The sequence below is a fragment of the Polypterus senegalus genome, chromosome 12 (assembly GCF_016835505.1).
Source record: "Polypterus senegalus isolate Bchr_013 chromosome 12, ASM1683550v1, whole genome shotgun sequence".
Taxonomy (NCBI): domain Eukaryota; kingdom Metazoa; phylum Chordata; class Cladistia; order Polypteriformes; family Polypteridae; genus Polypterus; species Polypterus senegalus.
The window spans coordinates 73,128,584-73,147,403 of NC_053165.1; the positions used below are offsets into that span (position 1 = coordinate 73,128,584).

The 18,820-nt window shown below is 43.8% G+C and overlaps 1 protein-coding gene across 3 annotated transcripts in view; it reads right to left on the minus strand.

Moving 5' to 3' along the window:
* The window catches only part of LOC120541031 (acyl-CoA dehydrogenase family member 11-like), a 35,545-nt gene that overhangs the window by 3,126 nt on the left and 13,599 nt on the right, over positions 1-18,820 (minus strand). For all 3 annotated transcript variants that reach the window (XM_039772282.1, XM_039772281.1, XM_039772280.1), the window contains exons 7-13: positions 17,223-17,372; positions 14,473-14,567; positions 12,204-12,303; positions 11,472-11,612; positions 6,914-7,006; positions 3,566-3,673; positions 1,102-1,273 (exon numbers count right to left, since the gene is read on the minus strand). In XM_039772282.1, coding sequence (XP_039628216.1) covers positions 1,102-1,273; positions 3,566-3,673; positions 6,914-7,006; positions 11,472-11,612; positions 12,204-12,303; positions 14,473-14,567; positions 17,223-17,372 — 859 coding nt within the window. The remainder of the gene's footprint in view (positions 1-1,101; positions 1,274-3,565; positions 3,674-6,913; positions 7,007-11,471; positions 11,613-12,203; positions 12,304-14,472; positions 14,568-17,222; positions 17,373-18,820) is intronic.

An 18,820-nucleotide genomic window follows, 5' to 3' on the forward strand; every position in this document is an offset into this window, starting at 1 on the left:
TTCTCTTTGATTTCCCCCTGAGCTCCACAGTTTCAAATTACAAATCAAACAATTAAGATGTTGTGATTAAAGTGCACAGGGGATTTGCAGACATGTCAATCTCACAACTCGTTTCCAACATGTGGTGCCCCCCATTTCAAGGCACTTCAGCTATGGCAGGTCGATTAAAGCAGCCAGTCACATACAGACATTGGCAGGTGCTGAGGGTCTTCTCTGGTGATGCTCTGCCAGGCCATCATGCAGCCATCTTCAGCTCCTGCTTGTTTCGGGGGGTCTCGTCTCCTTCAGTTTTTCAATTGGTTTGAAATCGGGGGGCCTGGCTTGGCCATTGAAGAATTTCCCATTTGTTAGCTTTCCTGTGTTGCCCTAGCAGGATGTTTGGCTCATTATCTTGGTGGAGGATGAAGTGCGGTCCAGTGAGTTTGGAGGCATCTACTGGAACAACTGAACACCTCAGAATTCAATGTGCCACACTGCCAGCCGGTCCACCATCATTGAAGAGAAGTGTGCCAGTCATACATGCCCAAGCCCCCATGTTTAACAGGTGAGGTGGTCTGCTTTGGATCTCGGGCAGTTCCCTTGTCGCCTCCACACTTGTCATCACTCTGATGAGGTTCGTCTTTGTCTTGTCGGTCCTCAAGACCTTTTTCCCAGAATGCTGCAGGCTCTTTCTCGCAAGCCGTAATCTGGCCCTCCTGTCATTTTGTGGACTGCAGATGTTTCTGTACCCCTCAGAATTCAGTGTGTAACTGACGTCCGGTCTGAAATGAGGGGGGGGACCACGCGGAGACCAAAACGTATGCAGATACCCTTAAAGGAAAGTCTGCAATGTGCACTGAATTGTGTGATTTGTAATTCTGAACTGTGGCACTGAGGAGGAAAATTAAGGAAATCCGTGCGTGTGTGTGAGACTCAGTCCTCACAGACCTTTTAAAACAACACAACCTCCTTGCATCTGCTATCACTGGCCGTGACATAATATGGCTGCCATTGTATGTGAATTAAGATTTAAACGTGATGCTCCTCTGTCAGGTTGCCCCCCCCACCTCGCTGTAAACGGCACCCGTACAAGCGCATTAACAAGTGCGTGTTCCTTCCTACCCATGTAAATACGGGCCAGGCTGTAGGAAAAGTCGCGTGCTGAGAGCTCCATAAAATCGGGACCACGGTCCATAGAGATCTGTATAAACTGCTTCAGTCTCTGAAGGGAGCCGCTCAAAGCTCCCACAGGAACGGCCAGCGCTGGATTCTGGGATGCCACCTCCAGCTTATTCTGGGGAAATAAAAAGAGAAGTCCATTCAGTATTTTAAAAATATGAGAAGCTAAGAATGTGACACGCGAGTAGATACACTATCAAGGAGAATGCCAATCTGTATTTAACAATATCGGACGACACCAGGCTGTAGCCTGCACCACACACACACACACTAGCAGGGAGCAACTGGCAGTATCCAGATCTATGGGATGGCATTGGAGTAAAGTACATAAATGGAGACAACGGCATTCAAACCTCAGAAGGGCAGTGACTGGGCCGCGACCCAAACCCACCTTAACGCAGCCCTGCTGACCGCCATACTATTCACGCGTCGTCTCGATTTTTCTTTTTGGAACCGAAGGCACCACATTAAAGGCCAGCTGCCTTCTGCCTAGGTGACGTGTTTTTTTTGCTCAGACTGACTGCAGTGACCTGTAATATGAATTCTTTGCGATTTGCTTTACTGCTGTATGTTCTTCAAATCCATGCCTGCTTTGTTTAGTTTTTATCGACTGTAAATGGATAATCTTAGTCTGGCGCCCTCATCCAGGGTTTGTTCCTGCCTTGCGCCCCCCCCTGCTACCTGCAATAGGCTCCATGGAGACCCCCGCGACCCTTTTCAGGATGAAGCGGGTTGGAATATGACTGGCTGGTTAGTCTTAGTTTAGAATGAGCAGACAGGTGACCACCTAAGAGAAAAGGGAGATAAAGTCCCATGGGTCAAAGCTTTTAGGCAGAGCTGTCCATCGAAAGTACAACTAGCCGCTCGTGTGTGTGTGTGTATAATGTCACAAGGTCCAGAACCCCGTGTGGCTTTTGAGACCATGAACAGCCTGTCTGAGGGCTCACCTGGGCGTTGAAGATGCCATTGCTGCTTCTGCCCGACTGCCGAGTTGATACAAGGGGGACGACACCCCAAGTGTCCTTTGCTGCTAATCTTCAGTAAGCTTTGACTTGAACTCCAGGGCGCATTGTTTATTTCGAACTGTATATCCAGACTCTACTCTCCATTTGTATTTTTTAATGCTGATACCACTCTGTTCATAACGAATGCCACTTTGCTGTGACATTCCATTTCTATCTTACGTGACAGATATAATTCAGTAGTGTGAGGGATGGCTGGGGAGGACTGGGGGGAAAACCGCGTACTCAAGGCATTGTCTCCCCTGGACTGCTAGACAGAAGCCCCAATGGGTCGTAGCAGCACCACAGTTCCCCACAGGGCATCGTGGGACCTGGATTTCTTTGACTCCGCCCTGTTGGCTTCTGTGGGTGCCACCAGGGGGGTGCTGCAGGGACTGTCGGGCTCTCACCTTACCCAGAAGTGTTTCCGAGCTACAGCTTCACAACACTGTACATTCTCTCATATGTAACATAAAAGAAGCTGCCTGCCATAACTCTGAGAGTGGAGGAGGCAGAGAGAGTGAAAGAGAATAAAGAAGAAGAAGAAGACAACGTATTGCTGTGTGCTATTGGATATGTGCTTGTAAGCGTGGTGGTGGTGGTGGGAAACTCTCTTACTTGAGGTAGAGTTTGACACCAGTAACATCTTCTTGTTTTCTTCATTTGTGTCTGAGCTTGTGTTATGTTAGGCGTTTGGTGAGCAGGAGCATCCCCTGGTGGCCACAGTAGGTGGGGGAGGCCTGCCACTTTCTTTACCACAGGGTTAGCGAGACATCGCAACAGAAGACAACACGGAGGAAGTAACGCTTCATTGTTGGGTAAGTGACATTCAATCAATGTGTGTCAGTCTTCATCTGTCTAGATTATTCTTAAGAACCTACGGGTGTCACCATTCAGGTCTAGAATATATCTGGTATATACAGCCATGCATTGGTCACAGCAAAGCTAACAAGTCTCCTCATGGAGGACTGAGGAGTGACAGGCCGTGCAGTCATCACTTAGGTGGACGGGGTCAGTGTGCGTTAGACTTACAGTGCGGCCAGTCCAGAAATGAACTTGAACACTACACGACAATACTAATAAAAGGGGCAAAGAACAACATCATCATCATGTAAAATAGCACTCTCAATCATACTGATCCCAATATTGCCAGATCAGAGTCCAGACACCTCATTTGTGAATCGGCAGGTGTGATCATCTTATTATTGGCCACACATAACATGTCAACACTGAAAAACAAAGCATTGCTTCTCCTCAGTAGTAAACCAATCTCATGACCTCTCCCCTTCTTCATCTTGCATATTGTGGCAATGAAAGCCCACGTCCCCCTCAGTTATTATCTTCTCTCTGTTGATACCGTATATGTCACCTCTCAAATGTCTGCTTTAACGGAGCATCTTCCTTACCTTGATGTCCGTGAAGAAGGCCTGCAGCACTTGCCCTTGACTTTTTACCAGGGAACGGAGGACATCAAGGGATAAGATGTTTGTTGTGCCTTCCCAGATACTCAGCACCTATAGAAAAAGCCCAAAGGGTAGCATCACCACATTCTGTTTCATTTTCTGCACTTCATTTTTAAAAAGAGAATATCCGTGCACTCATTTTCTAAGCCTGCTTAGGCCATTTGTGGTGCGGTGCTCTGCTACACAACACAGCCTACGTCACGAGGAAACAATCTGCTCGCCACGTTGAAAAGCCGTGTGTGCTCGGCCAAGGCAAGGTCATGAGTACTCTTGGTACTAGTTCAAGGCAAATAACGGACTGCCATTGTCATCCGCGTGTTGTAGGATTCGCTGTTTGCCACTGGCAGTTGCCACAGTGCAAACCTGCAAATTGTCGACTGGCTTTAATCAGTACATAATAAATGTTACTTTGCTGTTAAATTCCTTTTATATCTTAAGTGACTGACGTGACTAAGTCTGCACATGGCACCTGATGTGGGGAGCCTGCCACTTTCTTTCCCACTGGGTTAGCAGGCTAGAGAAGACGGCATCGAGGAAGTAACGTGTCACTGGTAGGTAAGTGACATGAGCCAATGTGATTCAGACTTCATCTGTTTAGATTCTTCTCGGAAAGTAAGGTGGACAGGACCTGTGTGTGTCACACTTAGGGTACAACAGCAGATCAATCCAAAAACGAACTTGGCGAGTCCCACTCAGTACACGTTAATACAAATGTGTAGGTGATACAAGCACACAAAGGGAGAAGAAGAACATCATCATCATCATCATCATAAAATGGCATTCTCAATCCTACTGAACCCAATCCAGATTTCGTTGCTGTCTTGCACCCAACATGGCAGTGTGGCGCAGTGCTAAGTAGGATGGCATGGGCTGAGTAGACAGTTCAGCTGAGAGGAGCTCTCCATGTAGCTCAGGCCAGTAAGAGACTGGCCCGTCTTCTCTGCCATTGTGTTCCAAAGGTCACAAGTTTGCGGCTGGCCACCGGCAGTTACCACAGTGCACATCTGCGAACTGAGATGGCTCGTGGTGTGAATCGTCGGCAGTACACGATGTCAGAAGCTATGCCAACAGCACAAGCCTCACTTGTGGAAGGTTACTGAAATATATTGAATGTTTCAATTCCAAAGCCCAGTTCTGTTTGAATGTGCTTCCCAGTTGTTCCTGAGACGATTTTCTAGGCGTGATTTCTTCTTGGAAGTCGTGAGCATCCTACTACATACCTGACAAGTAAACTAACTTTTGTTTCATGGATGTTTTGAGATCATCAGCAGTTTGTTCAGCATTGGATCTCTTTGAAGCTGTCATGGTTGGCATTATCGTAGAATTTTTATTTAATTTTCAGATGATGTTTGCACTGACTCTGTTTCTGTTATCTCAGAAAATTAATTTCTGTTATCATTTATTTTCTATTAAGTTCCGTTTAGAAGTTGAGAAATGCAAGGAAAAGTTTAGAGTTACAGCATGGCTGGTGCTGGAGCTCGCCATCCCATGATCCTCCAGGAGTGTACAAACCCTGATGTCATGAGCGCATTGCTATTTAGAATGTTGCATACGGTTTTAAATCATTTGAGATTTATCACCTGAACCTCAGCGTAGTTAATCAAAGTTTTAATTAATGGATTTATGGTTTGGTCTTGGTGGCACAAACTTTTTCTCCTGGTCCTTTCCTTAAAATTGTGTTCTGTCCCCTTTGAGACAGAACAGAAGCCCACCGTGTCGGGAACTTTGTCACCATTCTTCAAAAAATCAAAAACGAGAGATTTTCTTGGTCATCATGGGATATCAGGGTCACTTCACATGCCATGCAGTATTAAACAGAATGAACAATTTTTCCTTTTTGGTGGAGTATCCATTTAATCAAATTCCACAAACCTTAGCGCCGACATCAACTGCCCACCCTGACAGGCCTTTCATGTTCCACAACTCTGTTCTTGTGTGTCTACTTTCTGGCCAACAACCATCACGTTGTGGTATGTTGTGAATTAAGGTTTTAAATGAAGTTGTTATAAACCAGATAACCAATGAATAAATAAGGGGTAGTGATTAGTAACCGAGAGCAATGGAGACGGGCATCTTTTGTAAGGGTTTGTTTTGTGTGCGCTAATAAATTAAACGCCTTTCTGAGTTAACTGTCTGCCTTGCACTGAATCATTTACGGAAGCTTCCAGAGCGAATAAAGAATATTACACACGTGTTCTTTACGCTGCACGGCCACATAATGCACAGCAAGTCATTGAAAAAGGAGTGACACCAGCCGTTGGTTTAAGTATGCCGTTTTTCATTCCGGTGTAGTTTTCATTTTTCACACAGCTTTACGTTTTATTGTTATTTAATCCTTTTTGAGTTGTTTTAGTTAAAACTTTTATTAACAATAATAACCTTGCTTCCATGTCCTCCGTTTCTGGTGGAGTGTGTAGTTTGGCAAGGAGTTGTAAAGTAATGATTTCAACCATTATGTAGAGCAGGGGTCCTCAATCACAGTCCTGGAGGGCCGTAGTGGCTGCAGGTTTTCATTCCTGCCAGTTTCCCCAATTAGAACTCGGCCCTTACTGGTATTTAACTCCCAGCCTTGTTAGCTCTTTCATTCGTCAAAGACAAATGTTAGTTACGCTGTTGATCAGCGGTCCTCAATTACAGCTCAGGAGGGCCGCAGTGGCTGCAGGTTTTCACTTCAACCATTTTCTTAATTTGAACCCATTTATTTTCTGCTAAGGCAATACAGCGCTTGGGATTTTAGTTATCTGGCCCGTTACAATGCAGAACCCTTAATTGCTTATTTAAGTTTTAATTTTTGCCAGTTTAATTACCCAGACATGACTTAAAAATGAAATGCAGATAACTAATAAACCAGCAGCTCTCCAGCTAAACCTGTGCATGTGCACCATCAGGTGTCAGTGTTAAAAGTAAATAAATAAGTGAGAGAGGAGTTGGAAGGACCGTCAAGTTTAAATCTGTTCTGGTCCACAAAACACATGGATGACGTCCTCAGAGAAGGAAACTCTACAGTGCAATTCACATTCCCGTTGGATGAACGAACGCACTAACGGTAAAATACCAAGTTTCATTATCAGCAAAGACCGTCTTTTAATTAGGAAACTGACTGGAAGGTTAAGCTGCAGCCACTGCGGCCCCCCAGGACCGTGATTGAGGACCCCTGGTGTAGAGTCAAATAACTTTTATTTGGTTTTATATATAAACACATTTTTTCTTTCATCCTGAGCATGCATCCCCATACAAAATAGGATAAAAACCCCTTAAAGATAAAATAATCTGCCAGCATTGTGGCCTCACCTGTGCATCTCTCAGCATGGATGGCAATCCAGTGTCCTCCATGTAGCCCTGACCCCCAAAGCACTCCAGACCCTCAGAAATCACAGCAATTGCCTACAAAATTAAACCACCTTGAGTCAATTACAGCTCAGTAGAGTGGATTGCTTTATGAAATCTATGAAGACGGATGCCAGTTTCAACCCATCTGGTTGGTGGTGCCATTCTGTATTTCAGTTGAGGTCACTTATGGTGCCCCAGGAGCTGAAAGCTGTAATATTCACAATTCCAAAGGGTAGATTTTGATTTTATGGATCCTGACATCAAAAACAAACTGCTCCGGTTATCTGCCTCCTCGTTTTTTAGCCTCTTCTATCTTCTTGAAAGGAACGCAGTATATGAGAGTGTGGAAGAATAATTTGAGGGTAGCATTGCATTCATCTTAAAGAAATAGCATAAAGGGTTAATAAATGCCAGGAACACAAGTCAGCAGATGTCCTGTAAAAACCAGAATGGACGGTTGTTATATGTACAGAGATTTTAAGGGTGGTGGCTCAAATCAAAGGTATACGAAGAACCAGAATCTCTCTCTATTATAAAAAAAAAAAAATCTTGGAAGGAGATGAGACGAGACGTGATGTGATTTTCTCAGAGAGACACTTTCACGTCCTGCGAGACGAATCCACGCACGGGGCTGGAAATAAAGGGCAAAGAGTAGATGACAAAGTAGAATGTCGTAAAGAATTCAAAAACATTGGCGCGGTACAAATGCAGAGCAGGTTAGAAATAACAGAAGTACGAAAATTCGAAAGTCTCAAAAAACTGATAGTACATCGCATTAGCGCAAACAAACGGACATTATTACTCGGCGAAATAACAGAACAGCGAAAAGAGATTGAATATATTGTTCAGATCTAAACTTTAAGTAGGAGACTTGCAGATTGTCTTAATGTGTGTTGCCAGCAAAAATTAAAAGATTCCAAAAATGTTGGTGTAGTATGAAGTCCCGTGAGGTGGAGAATTTTAACGTGAGATTCTTTCATGTCATGCCCTCCTTATACCTATTTTCAAACAAGACCACCGTCATCAAACCTCTCAGTCGTGTGAATGCTTTTCTCGGACACTTCCTGCGCTCTCAGCTCTTATAAATTTTATCAGGACAATAATTTTATACGTTCTAGATGACACGTCAACGACAAAGTGAAGAAGAGAGCATGGACAAACATTCGAAATAAGTCGTTTTATTTATTAGACAGACAGAAACAAAATTCACTCACAGGCAGTTATACGTTGCGTTGTCACGACGAAAGTCCAGACACAGAATCAAAATTCAATGCGATCTTGAAGAAAAGTTAATTCCAAATATTGTCTTAATTAATGTTTTAAAGTAAAAGTGAAAATAACGCATATGTAACAATTCCCATGAAAATAACAATCTCTTAAAATTGTATATCCGGTAAACCAAACCCGGGGCTGGGTGAGCGAAGCGAGCAGGTGGTGAAGCCCCCTAGTATAATTATATAAACGTCTACGCGTGGAAGTGTGTGTGTGTCTGTCTGTCTGTCTGTCCAGCACACAAGTCCGAGCCTACAGCATGAAGCTCAAAGAAATCGATTCTGTCGCCAAAGTGAAACCGCAGAGAAAAGAGAACCTCGCTTAGCTCTTAATACACAAGCAAGGCAAGCACATCGGCAAAACGAAACTTCTGACGAAAGTCAGGACGCTGATACACAACCGATGTGATTGAATGATAGAAGTGCCAGAATCCATGGTCTTTAGGAGCCCAGGCTTTTTACAGCACGGACTCACACAGGTAGTATAATATTATAGTATAATCTATTTTATATACAGTAAGTCATTTGGGCATAAACCAATGAACCAACCAAAGTAAATGTATGTCTTATGGCCAAAACCCAAAATCGGCGAAAGTGGGAAGTGTCTGGCCAAATAGGAAAATGGCCAATGTCTGATCTTTTCCTCGATTTTCGGGACTTGGCCAGCCAGTTTGCGAAATAGCACAGGGCGATCGGCCAAAGTCGGGAGAAAAAAGGCATGAGCAGCGATTTGTTGCTCACTTGTTCAGAAAGCGGACGCCACTTGGTTGTGTCACAATAATTAAGATTAAGTAGATTTCATATTTCTGTTATTATTTTAGCTCTAAAATAGTGACTTAACATCAGGGACCTATTTTATTGACCTTAAGGTTAGTATTTGGGCGAGGGGAAGGCTGTCTCAAGTGGCGTCCACTTTCTGAACGTGACCGCCGTGGACAGTCTTGCATCAGCACATCAAATTTTGGCCAGGGAGTTCTCGCCGCTTTGCGAAATGGCCGGCCAAAGTAGCATATATGCTGGTCATTTCTAGTAAATCGGACTTTGGTCACACCTCACAGCCAAAATGCGAAATGGCCAGCCAATTCGGGAATTGGCTGAACTTCGAGTTTTGGCCGTAACATATGCATTGTTGAATTTACATAAGTGTCAATCAGTTTATAAAATGAACCTCTATTCTCTGTTTCAACGAGCTTCTCACTATCTGCAATTCGTAATTAATTATATGTAGAGTATATAGCACTGTTCTCAATATTTAAAACACTTTACAAAGACCGAGGGGACCACCTCCAGCGTGTACTGCCCACCTGGATGATAAGATGGCAGTCATTTTGTGCCATTAAGTAAGAGGGACAGTGAGCCAGTTAGAGACAGGGGGTGATTAGGGGGCCAGAAGGGAATAACAGAAAAGAGGAAACAACCCACCGATGAAATGAGATCAGTTATCATCACCGATTGTGAATCTGGTTGGGACAGACCACAGGGTCCCGCAGGACCGGACAATGGGAATGTAAGCAGTCCATGGTGGTCCACAATGCCTGTTACCTGATGTTGCTGTTTTTAGTTCCAGGTGTGCTCCTTGTCTACTTGTTTAAAGTGCACAATTGACACTCGTGTTTACAAATTCATCTGTTCAGTGTAACACCTCCACAATGTGCTCCATTACAGCTCACTCACAAAAGTTGATTTTCTCTCCGCAAATATGGCAGTGAGTGAGGGACGCTTAGAGAACATTAAGTTCATTGAAATGAAAACGTGGTCTTTATGCAGTATAAGTGGGCAAGGCTGACTCCCAACCTGAGGTTCACTGGCTCATAAAATTCTCGCTGACACGGTGTGCACTACGGAGTACACTCTGTGGTGGACAAGACACCCAGAGTATGGAAGGACTGAGAGAAGAGAGTATTTTCCCCCGGGCCGACAGAGGGCAGCCCGCTTGGTTTCCAGGAGCATGGAAACTCAACCTTGCTGGGGCCTGTGGCCACCCACAGGGGGGCCTGGAGGCTTGCAAGGCCCAATTTGGCAGCACTTCCACCTTGTCCTGTAAATGTGCCAATAAAAGACAAGCAGCTGACTATTCCAAACAACCACTGCAGAAAGTGCACAAAGTTCTCCTAGCTTATGCCTTGATTGATTTATCTGGAAGTGAAATGCTGGAGTTTTAGAGTGGAAATAATAGATCGTTACTTGGAACACATGCATTTCGTGTGTGTTCCGTTTCTACTGTATCCTGTGTAAACACATTGTTAAAACAGAAACGTTTTTCATATTTTAGTAGTAAATGTCACAATGTTGGCATAAACTATATAATGTGTGAAGCCTGAAGTCCAAAGATCAAATAAACACCTTCACAAAAGGTTCAAGGAAATGACAAGAGCTTCCGTGGCGTACCGGTAAGATTTGCTGACTTGTAATCAAGGGGTAATCAAGGCATGAGCTGGGAGAAGTTTGTGCACATTCTGCAGCTGTGGGGGGATGGAATGGCAGGCTGCTTGTCTTTATTGGCACATTTACAGGACAAAAGACCCTGACAGAGAGGTGTGAACGGATTTAAGGTGTGCTGGTTTTATGAGTTTTCTCATAGGCTCTGGTAATTCTAGTGTTAATAAGTGATTTATTAACTACTGAGTCTTTAGTAATACTTGGCAAGTTATTAAAATAAATAATCATGATTTAGTTTTTCCTACATTTGCATATAGACAAAGCTTTATGGTACAAATTTTTACAGTGTGGCGCACGAAAAACCAAACCATCTCCGACTCCAATGTCGACGCATGTTTCTTAGCCCATACACGAAACGAGCAATGGGGCCCGATTCTTTTTTGCAGTTTGCAACTGACCCAGTCTCACACCACTTCTTCACTAACTCGTGAATATGGCTCTTTGCTAGTAGGTTTATACCAGTAAACTTCTGTGTGAAAATGCCCCAAGTTTCTTTAAAAGAACCGGTAGATGCATACGCCTCCACTATTCCGATCCTCTCTTCCGGATCTCTTTCACTGGCTCACAGCTTTCTTACTAATGCACCGTTGGGGCTGCTGAACCAGGCCAGCTGGTTGGAGACGGTTCGGTTTTTTTGTGCACCACCCCTTTATATATGCATCCCATAACCTCATTTTGTACTGTACTTGTGGATGCTCCGTGATATCTTAAACTGCGCAGCCCTGGAATACTTAAAGGTCCAACTTTATTAGCCTGCCTGAATTGAAAGAGATAAATGTAATGTCCCAGAGTTCCCGTCACCTGCTTACCTGTTTACCTGTATAGAGTTTAGCGATGGGGGTGAGAAGGCGCAGCAGGTGCCGCTCCAGCTCCGTGGCAGAGCCCGTCTCCTCCCGTCCCAGAAGCCGAGCGAGTTCCATTACCAGCAAGAATGCACCCCGTGTCTCCACCTAAGAAAGAAAGCATAAAGAGATCAAGAAGGCAGGAAGAAGAAAACAAAATCGGGAAAACACCACAACTAGAATAAAGGGGGTAAAAAGCTTAAAATCAAGGGAGACGGATTAGGAAAACTGCTGCCACTGGCAGTGTAGTGAGGTGTAAGTGTTTCTCACTGGTTTTTCAACTTTAACCATAATTATATACAACAGCAACAACATTTTTATTTTTTATTTCTATAGCACGTTTTCGTACAAATGATGTAGCTCAAAGTGCTTTACAAGATGAAGAAAGAAGAATATAAAAATAAGATTAGGCAATACTAAATAAAGAATAAATTAAAGATGGCCAAGATTACAGAAAAAACAAAAAAAACTCCAGAGAACTGGAGAAAAAAAAAAAATCTGCAGGGGCTCCGAGACCACCCAGCCAGGCCCCACTGGGCATATAAGCAGAGTATAACTAAACCTCTAACGACTTGTCCCTGCATTTTAGAGCAGGTCACTATTTCCACCTTGTCTATTACCTTTGCCCTTCAGCCTTGGACAGAATTTATAATTTTTAGTTACCGAATAACCTCTACTGCCAAACCTTGGGCATCATACCTCCATTCTGGCCAGAGTCTGCATGTGGAGAGGGTGGTCTTTAAGGTACTTTCCAAACACAAACCGCTTTGTGGCATACTCTCGTCCCAAGTTAATGATCCTGCAGGACAACCAAAATTCAATGAATGCACAGAAATAATTTCAATAAAGTCATTCAAGGACTCCATTTTCAGTTTACTGCATTCATCTACCAGAATCAGAAGCTGGTGTGAACACAGTTCGGCACAATGTCCAGTATTCTCTGGATGAGTGTAAACGTAAAGGGAACACAGTGAATACAGGCTAGAGCAGTGAAAAGAAATACCACCACTCTTCTGTTTCCTTTTCTTTTTCTAAATGTATTTATTCCCTGAGGTGAAGACTGGACTCCTTTGGTGTCTCTTTGGAGAATCCTAGGGTGCCGCTGGTGTGACTTTGTGTTGCTCACGGAGTCCCAAATGAAGCACATGACCTGCATTGTGAGGAAGCGTCAGTTAGGGCACTACGGTCATGTGGCGCCATTACCCGAGGGTGATCCAGCTCTCGGAGTGGCTGGACCAGGCCAAGGGGACGCCCATGTAATACCTGGCTGTGGCAGATAGATGGGTGGGACTGGACCACACATCTGCCTGGGGGGTTGCCAACTAGGATCCCAAGCTGTTTTGTCATATGGTGGGTGCGGCAATGCACTGTACCGGTGTATGCCCCGGCCCCCCCGACCCCCAAACTGATGTTACCTATTTTCATGCAGAATGGACATAACAGAAGTCAATAGTGACCAGCACTGTAGAATGGCAAACAATGAGAGCCAAACAATAAAAATCTCACATTACTCATCAAGTCTCTTATCAAGTCACTTACTCGAAATGTGATTTTTGCTAAAATACTGTTAAATAGAAATATTCTGAATTATCTGCTCAGAAATATAAACTGAAAACCCAAAGACTCATGGGAAGGTCTCTTTGAACTGAAGGCCAATCAATGAGAGGATCAAGTCAAAAAGTCACTAGAACTTCTTTCTCTCCATTCTGCATGAAGATGTGGGATTCATTTTAAACAAATCCAAATCCTATTATGGGGTATCATCTACTGTTAAATTCTGCTCTGTACTTGTAAATTTTTTATTTTTATACTTTGTTGAGGATTTGTTCAGTTCTGTGTATTTTATCGTATTGACCCCCCTTCTCTTTGACACCCGCTGCAACACCCAAACTACCTGGTAAGGGGTCTCTCTTTGAACTGCCTCTCCCGAGGTTTCTTCCGTTTGTTTGTGTCTGAGCACATTCTTGCAAACTTGTGATACATATTGATAACGATAGAAAAGAAAGTTAATTTAGCAAGTGTGGCTGAAGGAAAAATTGTTCAAATGCTGCACAGAATCCCTGTGTGCCCAGGAGAGACCAGGACCCCTGCTTCTGACATATTTTACAGGATTATGTGCTACTCTCATATATATCATTTTTAATGTAAGACATCCTGCGTTGTGTGTGGGTCTACGCTTTGGCTATCCTAAAATGTATCATTTGTCAGATTGCCATGATGTTATGTATAGGCCAAGGCAAAGGGATTCTTAATTGTGCTGCTGCTTCCCCCACAGTCCAGACACACGATATGAAGTTGACAGGTGTGTCCCTAAACTGCTGAGGACACAGGAGTGCAGGTGGCCGTTTTTTGTTAGTAAGCTAACATCCCCTCCAGCATCAGTTCATCTTTAGTGTATCATTTTGCAGCCGTATAGGTGGACTAGCCCTTCATAAGACAACAGGCCTCTGTTATCGTGCCATCAGTTAATCAGATGTATTAGAAGTAACTAAGTACTTTCCTGTATACAATATTTATAGGTTTTTAACCTAGGGCTTTTTTTTCCCGTTTTTCCCTACAAGGGTTTTTTGGGAGTTTTTCCTTGTCTTCTTAGAGAGTCAAGGCTGGGGGGCTGTCAAGAGGCAGGGCCTGTTAAAGCCCATTGTGGCACTTCTTGTGTGATTTTGGTCAACACAAAAATAAATTGTTTTGTATTTTTTTTCTTTTATCCACCCCTCCCAATGACATTTGATTTGTGACGTCATATCATTTTTGGGTGGAGCATTCCTTTAAGTACAGACTAAACTGCAAACACCTCAAGGTGGAGGGCACCCTAGAGTTGCCCACAGTACCCCATAAAGGAAGAATGCTAAAGATGGCGCCTGTCCTCTCACTACATCTCTTACCTAAAGTAACGCATCCCGTCTATTACTTATGGATCCTTATAAACAAGAACTAAAAATGAAAATGGGGTATTCATGCAGCTTACCTCCTCATGCCTGACGCTGCACTAATGGCATTGTGAATGCGGGTTATGGTCAGCATGCCAGAAATGGAGGCCACACCCCTTCCTTCCTTTGAAATCTGCAGAGAGAGTAAAAAGTGTAGTAACAGTCCAGTCGTCGTAGTATTGTCACGTATTAAAAACAAGGAAAGCCAATTTGAGCACCAAAGTTAATCACAAGGCTGTTTGCAAAATCGCAACGGGCAGTGAAGCTAAAACTTAGAAATGGGGCAGTCAAGTAAACACTTATTACGATAAAATCTTTGTGAGAGGAACACCAAGTCAAAAATAATGCCTTGAGCTTTCTGAAAATGTGACCATAAGTAACACTCTCATGCCAGCTTTGGAACCTTGGGAATGTTTTGAAACTGAGGTTGCCAGCCTCTTATTACTCTGTTTTGATTTGTGTGGTCATTTCGGGGGTAACGATGATGTAGGCATCTTCTAACGTCCCTCACTAAGATTTAGAAAGCGAGGCTACCAGCCTCTACTGCTCTGTTTGATTTGTGCCAGCCTTTCAGGGGTACACTTGGAGGTACAGCTGAAGGAAATCCAGTAGGCATCTCGCTGGGCCCTGGTGAGGTACTTTGGAAACTGAGGGCTTTGTTTGATTTGTGAAGCCCCTTGGCCCCCCGTAAAGTTATTTTTGCTAGCTCTGATTTGAAGATATGGTCACCAGCCTTGGCTATACTGCTTGATTTGACTTGTGCACTTGAAACGTGAGGGATAGTGGATGTCATTGGATGAACATGTAAATCGAGGCTAACCGTTTAAGTATTTACAATATTAACTTGCCCACCAATATAAAAAGGAATCCTAGAGGTTGACGTGCCTTTCCTGGACACCCAGTTTGGGGTTGTGAGGGGCTTTAGTCTGTCTCGGGAGCATCGGGCCAAGGCAGGGACCAGTAAAGTAGACAGAAGGGGGCACAACACTACAATCACACCTTACACGTAGCCAATTCAATATCCTCAATCAGCAAATCTCCGGGGATGTGGTAGGAAAACCCACACAGACACCGGGAGAACATGCAAACTCCACATGGACAGCAATCAGACAAAAGATTTAAAGGCCAAACACTAAATCCACGAGACTGCACCACTGTACCTTCTTGCCACCCTGTACTGGGACAGGTAAATAATAACAAAAGGGAAAACCATTGCTTGGACTCTTTAATTGTTTGTCTTGGGTCTTCATATCTTCTCCGGGAGACACCAGCTGTTCGTTTAAGACAAACCTACACCAACACTAGACATCAGCTTCATTGCAGATCTATGAAATTAGTGGCCTAGCATTGCTCTCGTAAATCGAAGCTTGGGGACCGCAGAACTCATTTTAAATGAATATAAACTAACAAAATATGTTGGAGTGAATTATCTTTAAATGTCGTATATTCTTAACAAACTGTTTTACAACAGACAATACTGTAAGATTTTACACAGTGCCCAGCGCCTACAGCCAGTCGTGTGGCCGAGAGGCGGCTGTCTAGCTTTGCCATTCCCGTGCTGTAAATATTCCATCAGAGATTTTCTTTTTGGCTCTCTTAAAATTGAAATTAGTAAAATGTCCACTTACTCCCTTACTCTACTGTCAGTCAGCCATTTTCTAACCCACTTCATCCTGAACAGGAATATCCAAGCTAGCATAGGGCACAAGGCAAACACACACACCATGGCCATTTCAGGACGGCCAGTTCACCTAACCTGTATGTCTTTGGTGTGTGGGAGGAAACCCACGCAGAGAGCATGCTGCTGATGCCACATGAGCTGGACGAGCATCCCAGCCACAAGAGGGGATGATTCCTTACCCGGACTTGAGGCTCCTAGTAGGCAGACGGGCATTCTGGCCGGGAAGGAGAAGTGGATGAAACCCAGAAAGAAGGACCAGAAGGGGTGCATGGACAGTTCACTGAAGAATGAAGATCTCACTGGGGGACTTTTCCTCCTCCAGCACACTAGATGGAAGCCAGCATGGCATGCCAGGAGATGTAGTCCAGCAGAGCAGCCCTGCTGGGGTCACTGGGTGCTGCGGCCAGGTGGCACTGCATGGAGACAAGCTCTCTTGTTACAATGGCCTTCCATGTGACCCAGAAGTGCTTCAATCGGACAATCGCCCTGACAACCTGGGTTTGTAATAAAAGGGACCGTATTCGCTTAGCCAGAGAAGTCGGAGCTGGGAGGAAGAGAGACAACGCTCGACTGGAGGAGGGCAGTGCAGTGATGAGAGAATTGTGGTGAAAAGATAGAGAAATCTGGTCTTTGTGTGACTTTTGAGTATTGTGGTGCAAGAAACACAACTATATTTGAACCCGGGGCTCAGTGTGTGTTCGTGTTTGGGGCTTGCTGATGCCTCTGGTTCCGTCACAATGCAAACTCCACACAGGGGGGACCCGGGATGCACACCCTGGTCTCCTTACTGTGAGAGGCAGCAGATCTACCACTGTGCCACCATGCTGCCCCCTTACTACACTGGCGTATTTATAAATAAACATCAGAAATATTCTAAAAGCTGCGGTGGGCTGGCGCCCTGCCCGGGGTTTGTTTCCTGCCTTGTACCCTGTGTTGGCTGGGATTGGCTCCAGCAGACCCCTCGTGACCCTGTACTTAGGATATAGAGGGTTGGACAATGGATGGATGATTACTGTAAAAGGTACAGCCATGGATGCACATTTAGATTATAAGCACACATTTTTAATTTACACTCTTATGTGGATGCAGAACTGCTTTTCATCTTACCAAGTAAGCTTTTGTACCGTCCAGCAGCAGTTCGGCTGTGGGCACCTGCCTCGTGCCAAGCTTGTCCTTGAGTCTTTGAACCTCAAGGTTGTTCAGATTGCCATCTTCATCACGAACCGGAAGGTAGAACAGGGATAACCCTTTGCTGCCCTGAGGAACATAATTTGAAAAATGTTATGCAACTTGTATTTTATTTTTTTTAAACCAAGCGCTAATCATTTTACTACTATGCAAAACTGGATTTTTGTTTGAATCCTAATTTAACACTAATATGACATAATACAGTCTACACTGGCACCAAATGTTTAAAGCTTTTTGTTTTGATTTTATTAAAATCAAATACAATTCCATACAAATAACTCAATTTTTACAAAAGTAGATTTGAAACAAATGAACCCCCACCCCTGAGAAAGAGAACATGGCCAGCAGAGTAAAACATTAAGCTAGTAAAGACAAATGAATAGATAAAGTAATAAATGAAGAAAGATAAATGGAGTAAAACAGGGGAGAGAACCTGCTTCCTCAATTTAAAAAGCTGGTTCTAAAATGTTATTGATTCGATCCTGCCAGGTTTTGAAAAAGATTTGTACAGATCCTCTAAGTGAGAATCAGATTTATTCCAGTTTCAAATAGTGTATAACATCAGTTACCCACTGACTTAGAATAGGAGAGATAGGATTCTCCCAATTGAGCGAGATAAGTCGACATGCCAGTAGTGAAGAAAAGGCCATTACAGTTTGTTTGTCCTTCTCCACTTTAAGCCCCTCAGTGAGCCCACCAAACACAGCTGTTAGTGGATTAGGAGGGATTGGGACATCCAAGCTGTCTGAAAGGCGTATAAAGATTTTGGTCCAAAATGATGTTAATTTTTTTGGACACTCAGCACATGTGGCCTAGTGAGGCTGGAGCTCGATTGGAGCGTTCGCAGGTTGGCTCTCACCCTGGAAACATTTCTGACAATTTTAAATGAGAGAGATGCGCTCGATATATAATTGAATAATTGTATGCTTTGCGCCTAAAGCCTTTTAAAGATGCAAATAAATCCCAGTGCCGATAACAATGTCACTTAGTAGCTATACATCTGTAGGGTGCACAGATAAAACCTTAATGAGTTTGCCCGAACGTATCACACTAAACATCTTGTAGTTTGTTAGTTCTGTTCTTTCAGAATGAGACCTACTTGCTCGGTTAAAAATAAATATAACAGGTAGTGTGGCTTAATGGCTAAGGACTATTTTTAATTTAATTTAAAATATTTTATTTGCACTTCATGTTGTTACACTGTTGGACCCTGAGCTTCACATTTTCGTCTCTCTGTATACTTGTATATGGTTGAGATGACGACAAAGTTTGCTTTGACTTTTGACTTTTTTTTTGGGACTGGATTTGAAATCCCAACACTCCCGGCGTGAAGGTCAAAGAGTCAAATAACGTTATAGTGCCAGTCTTGTACAACAATTTAAGTAAAATAATGTTGTGAGTGTGTCACTGGCAGTGACAAAGCATTTTTGAGGGAGTTGCTCCTGCTCACAGCTAGTCATCCTTAACAGGCAGAGACAGCTGGACACTCACAGAGAGATAGCGAGTGGGGTTTGGGG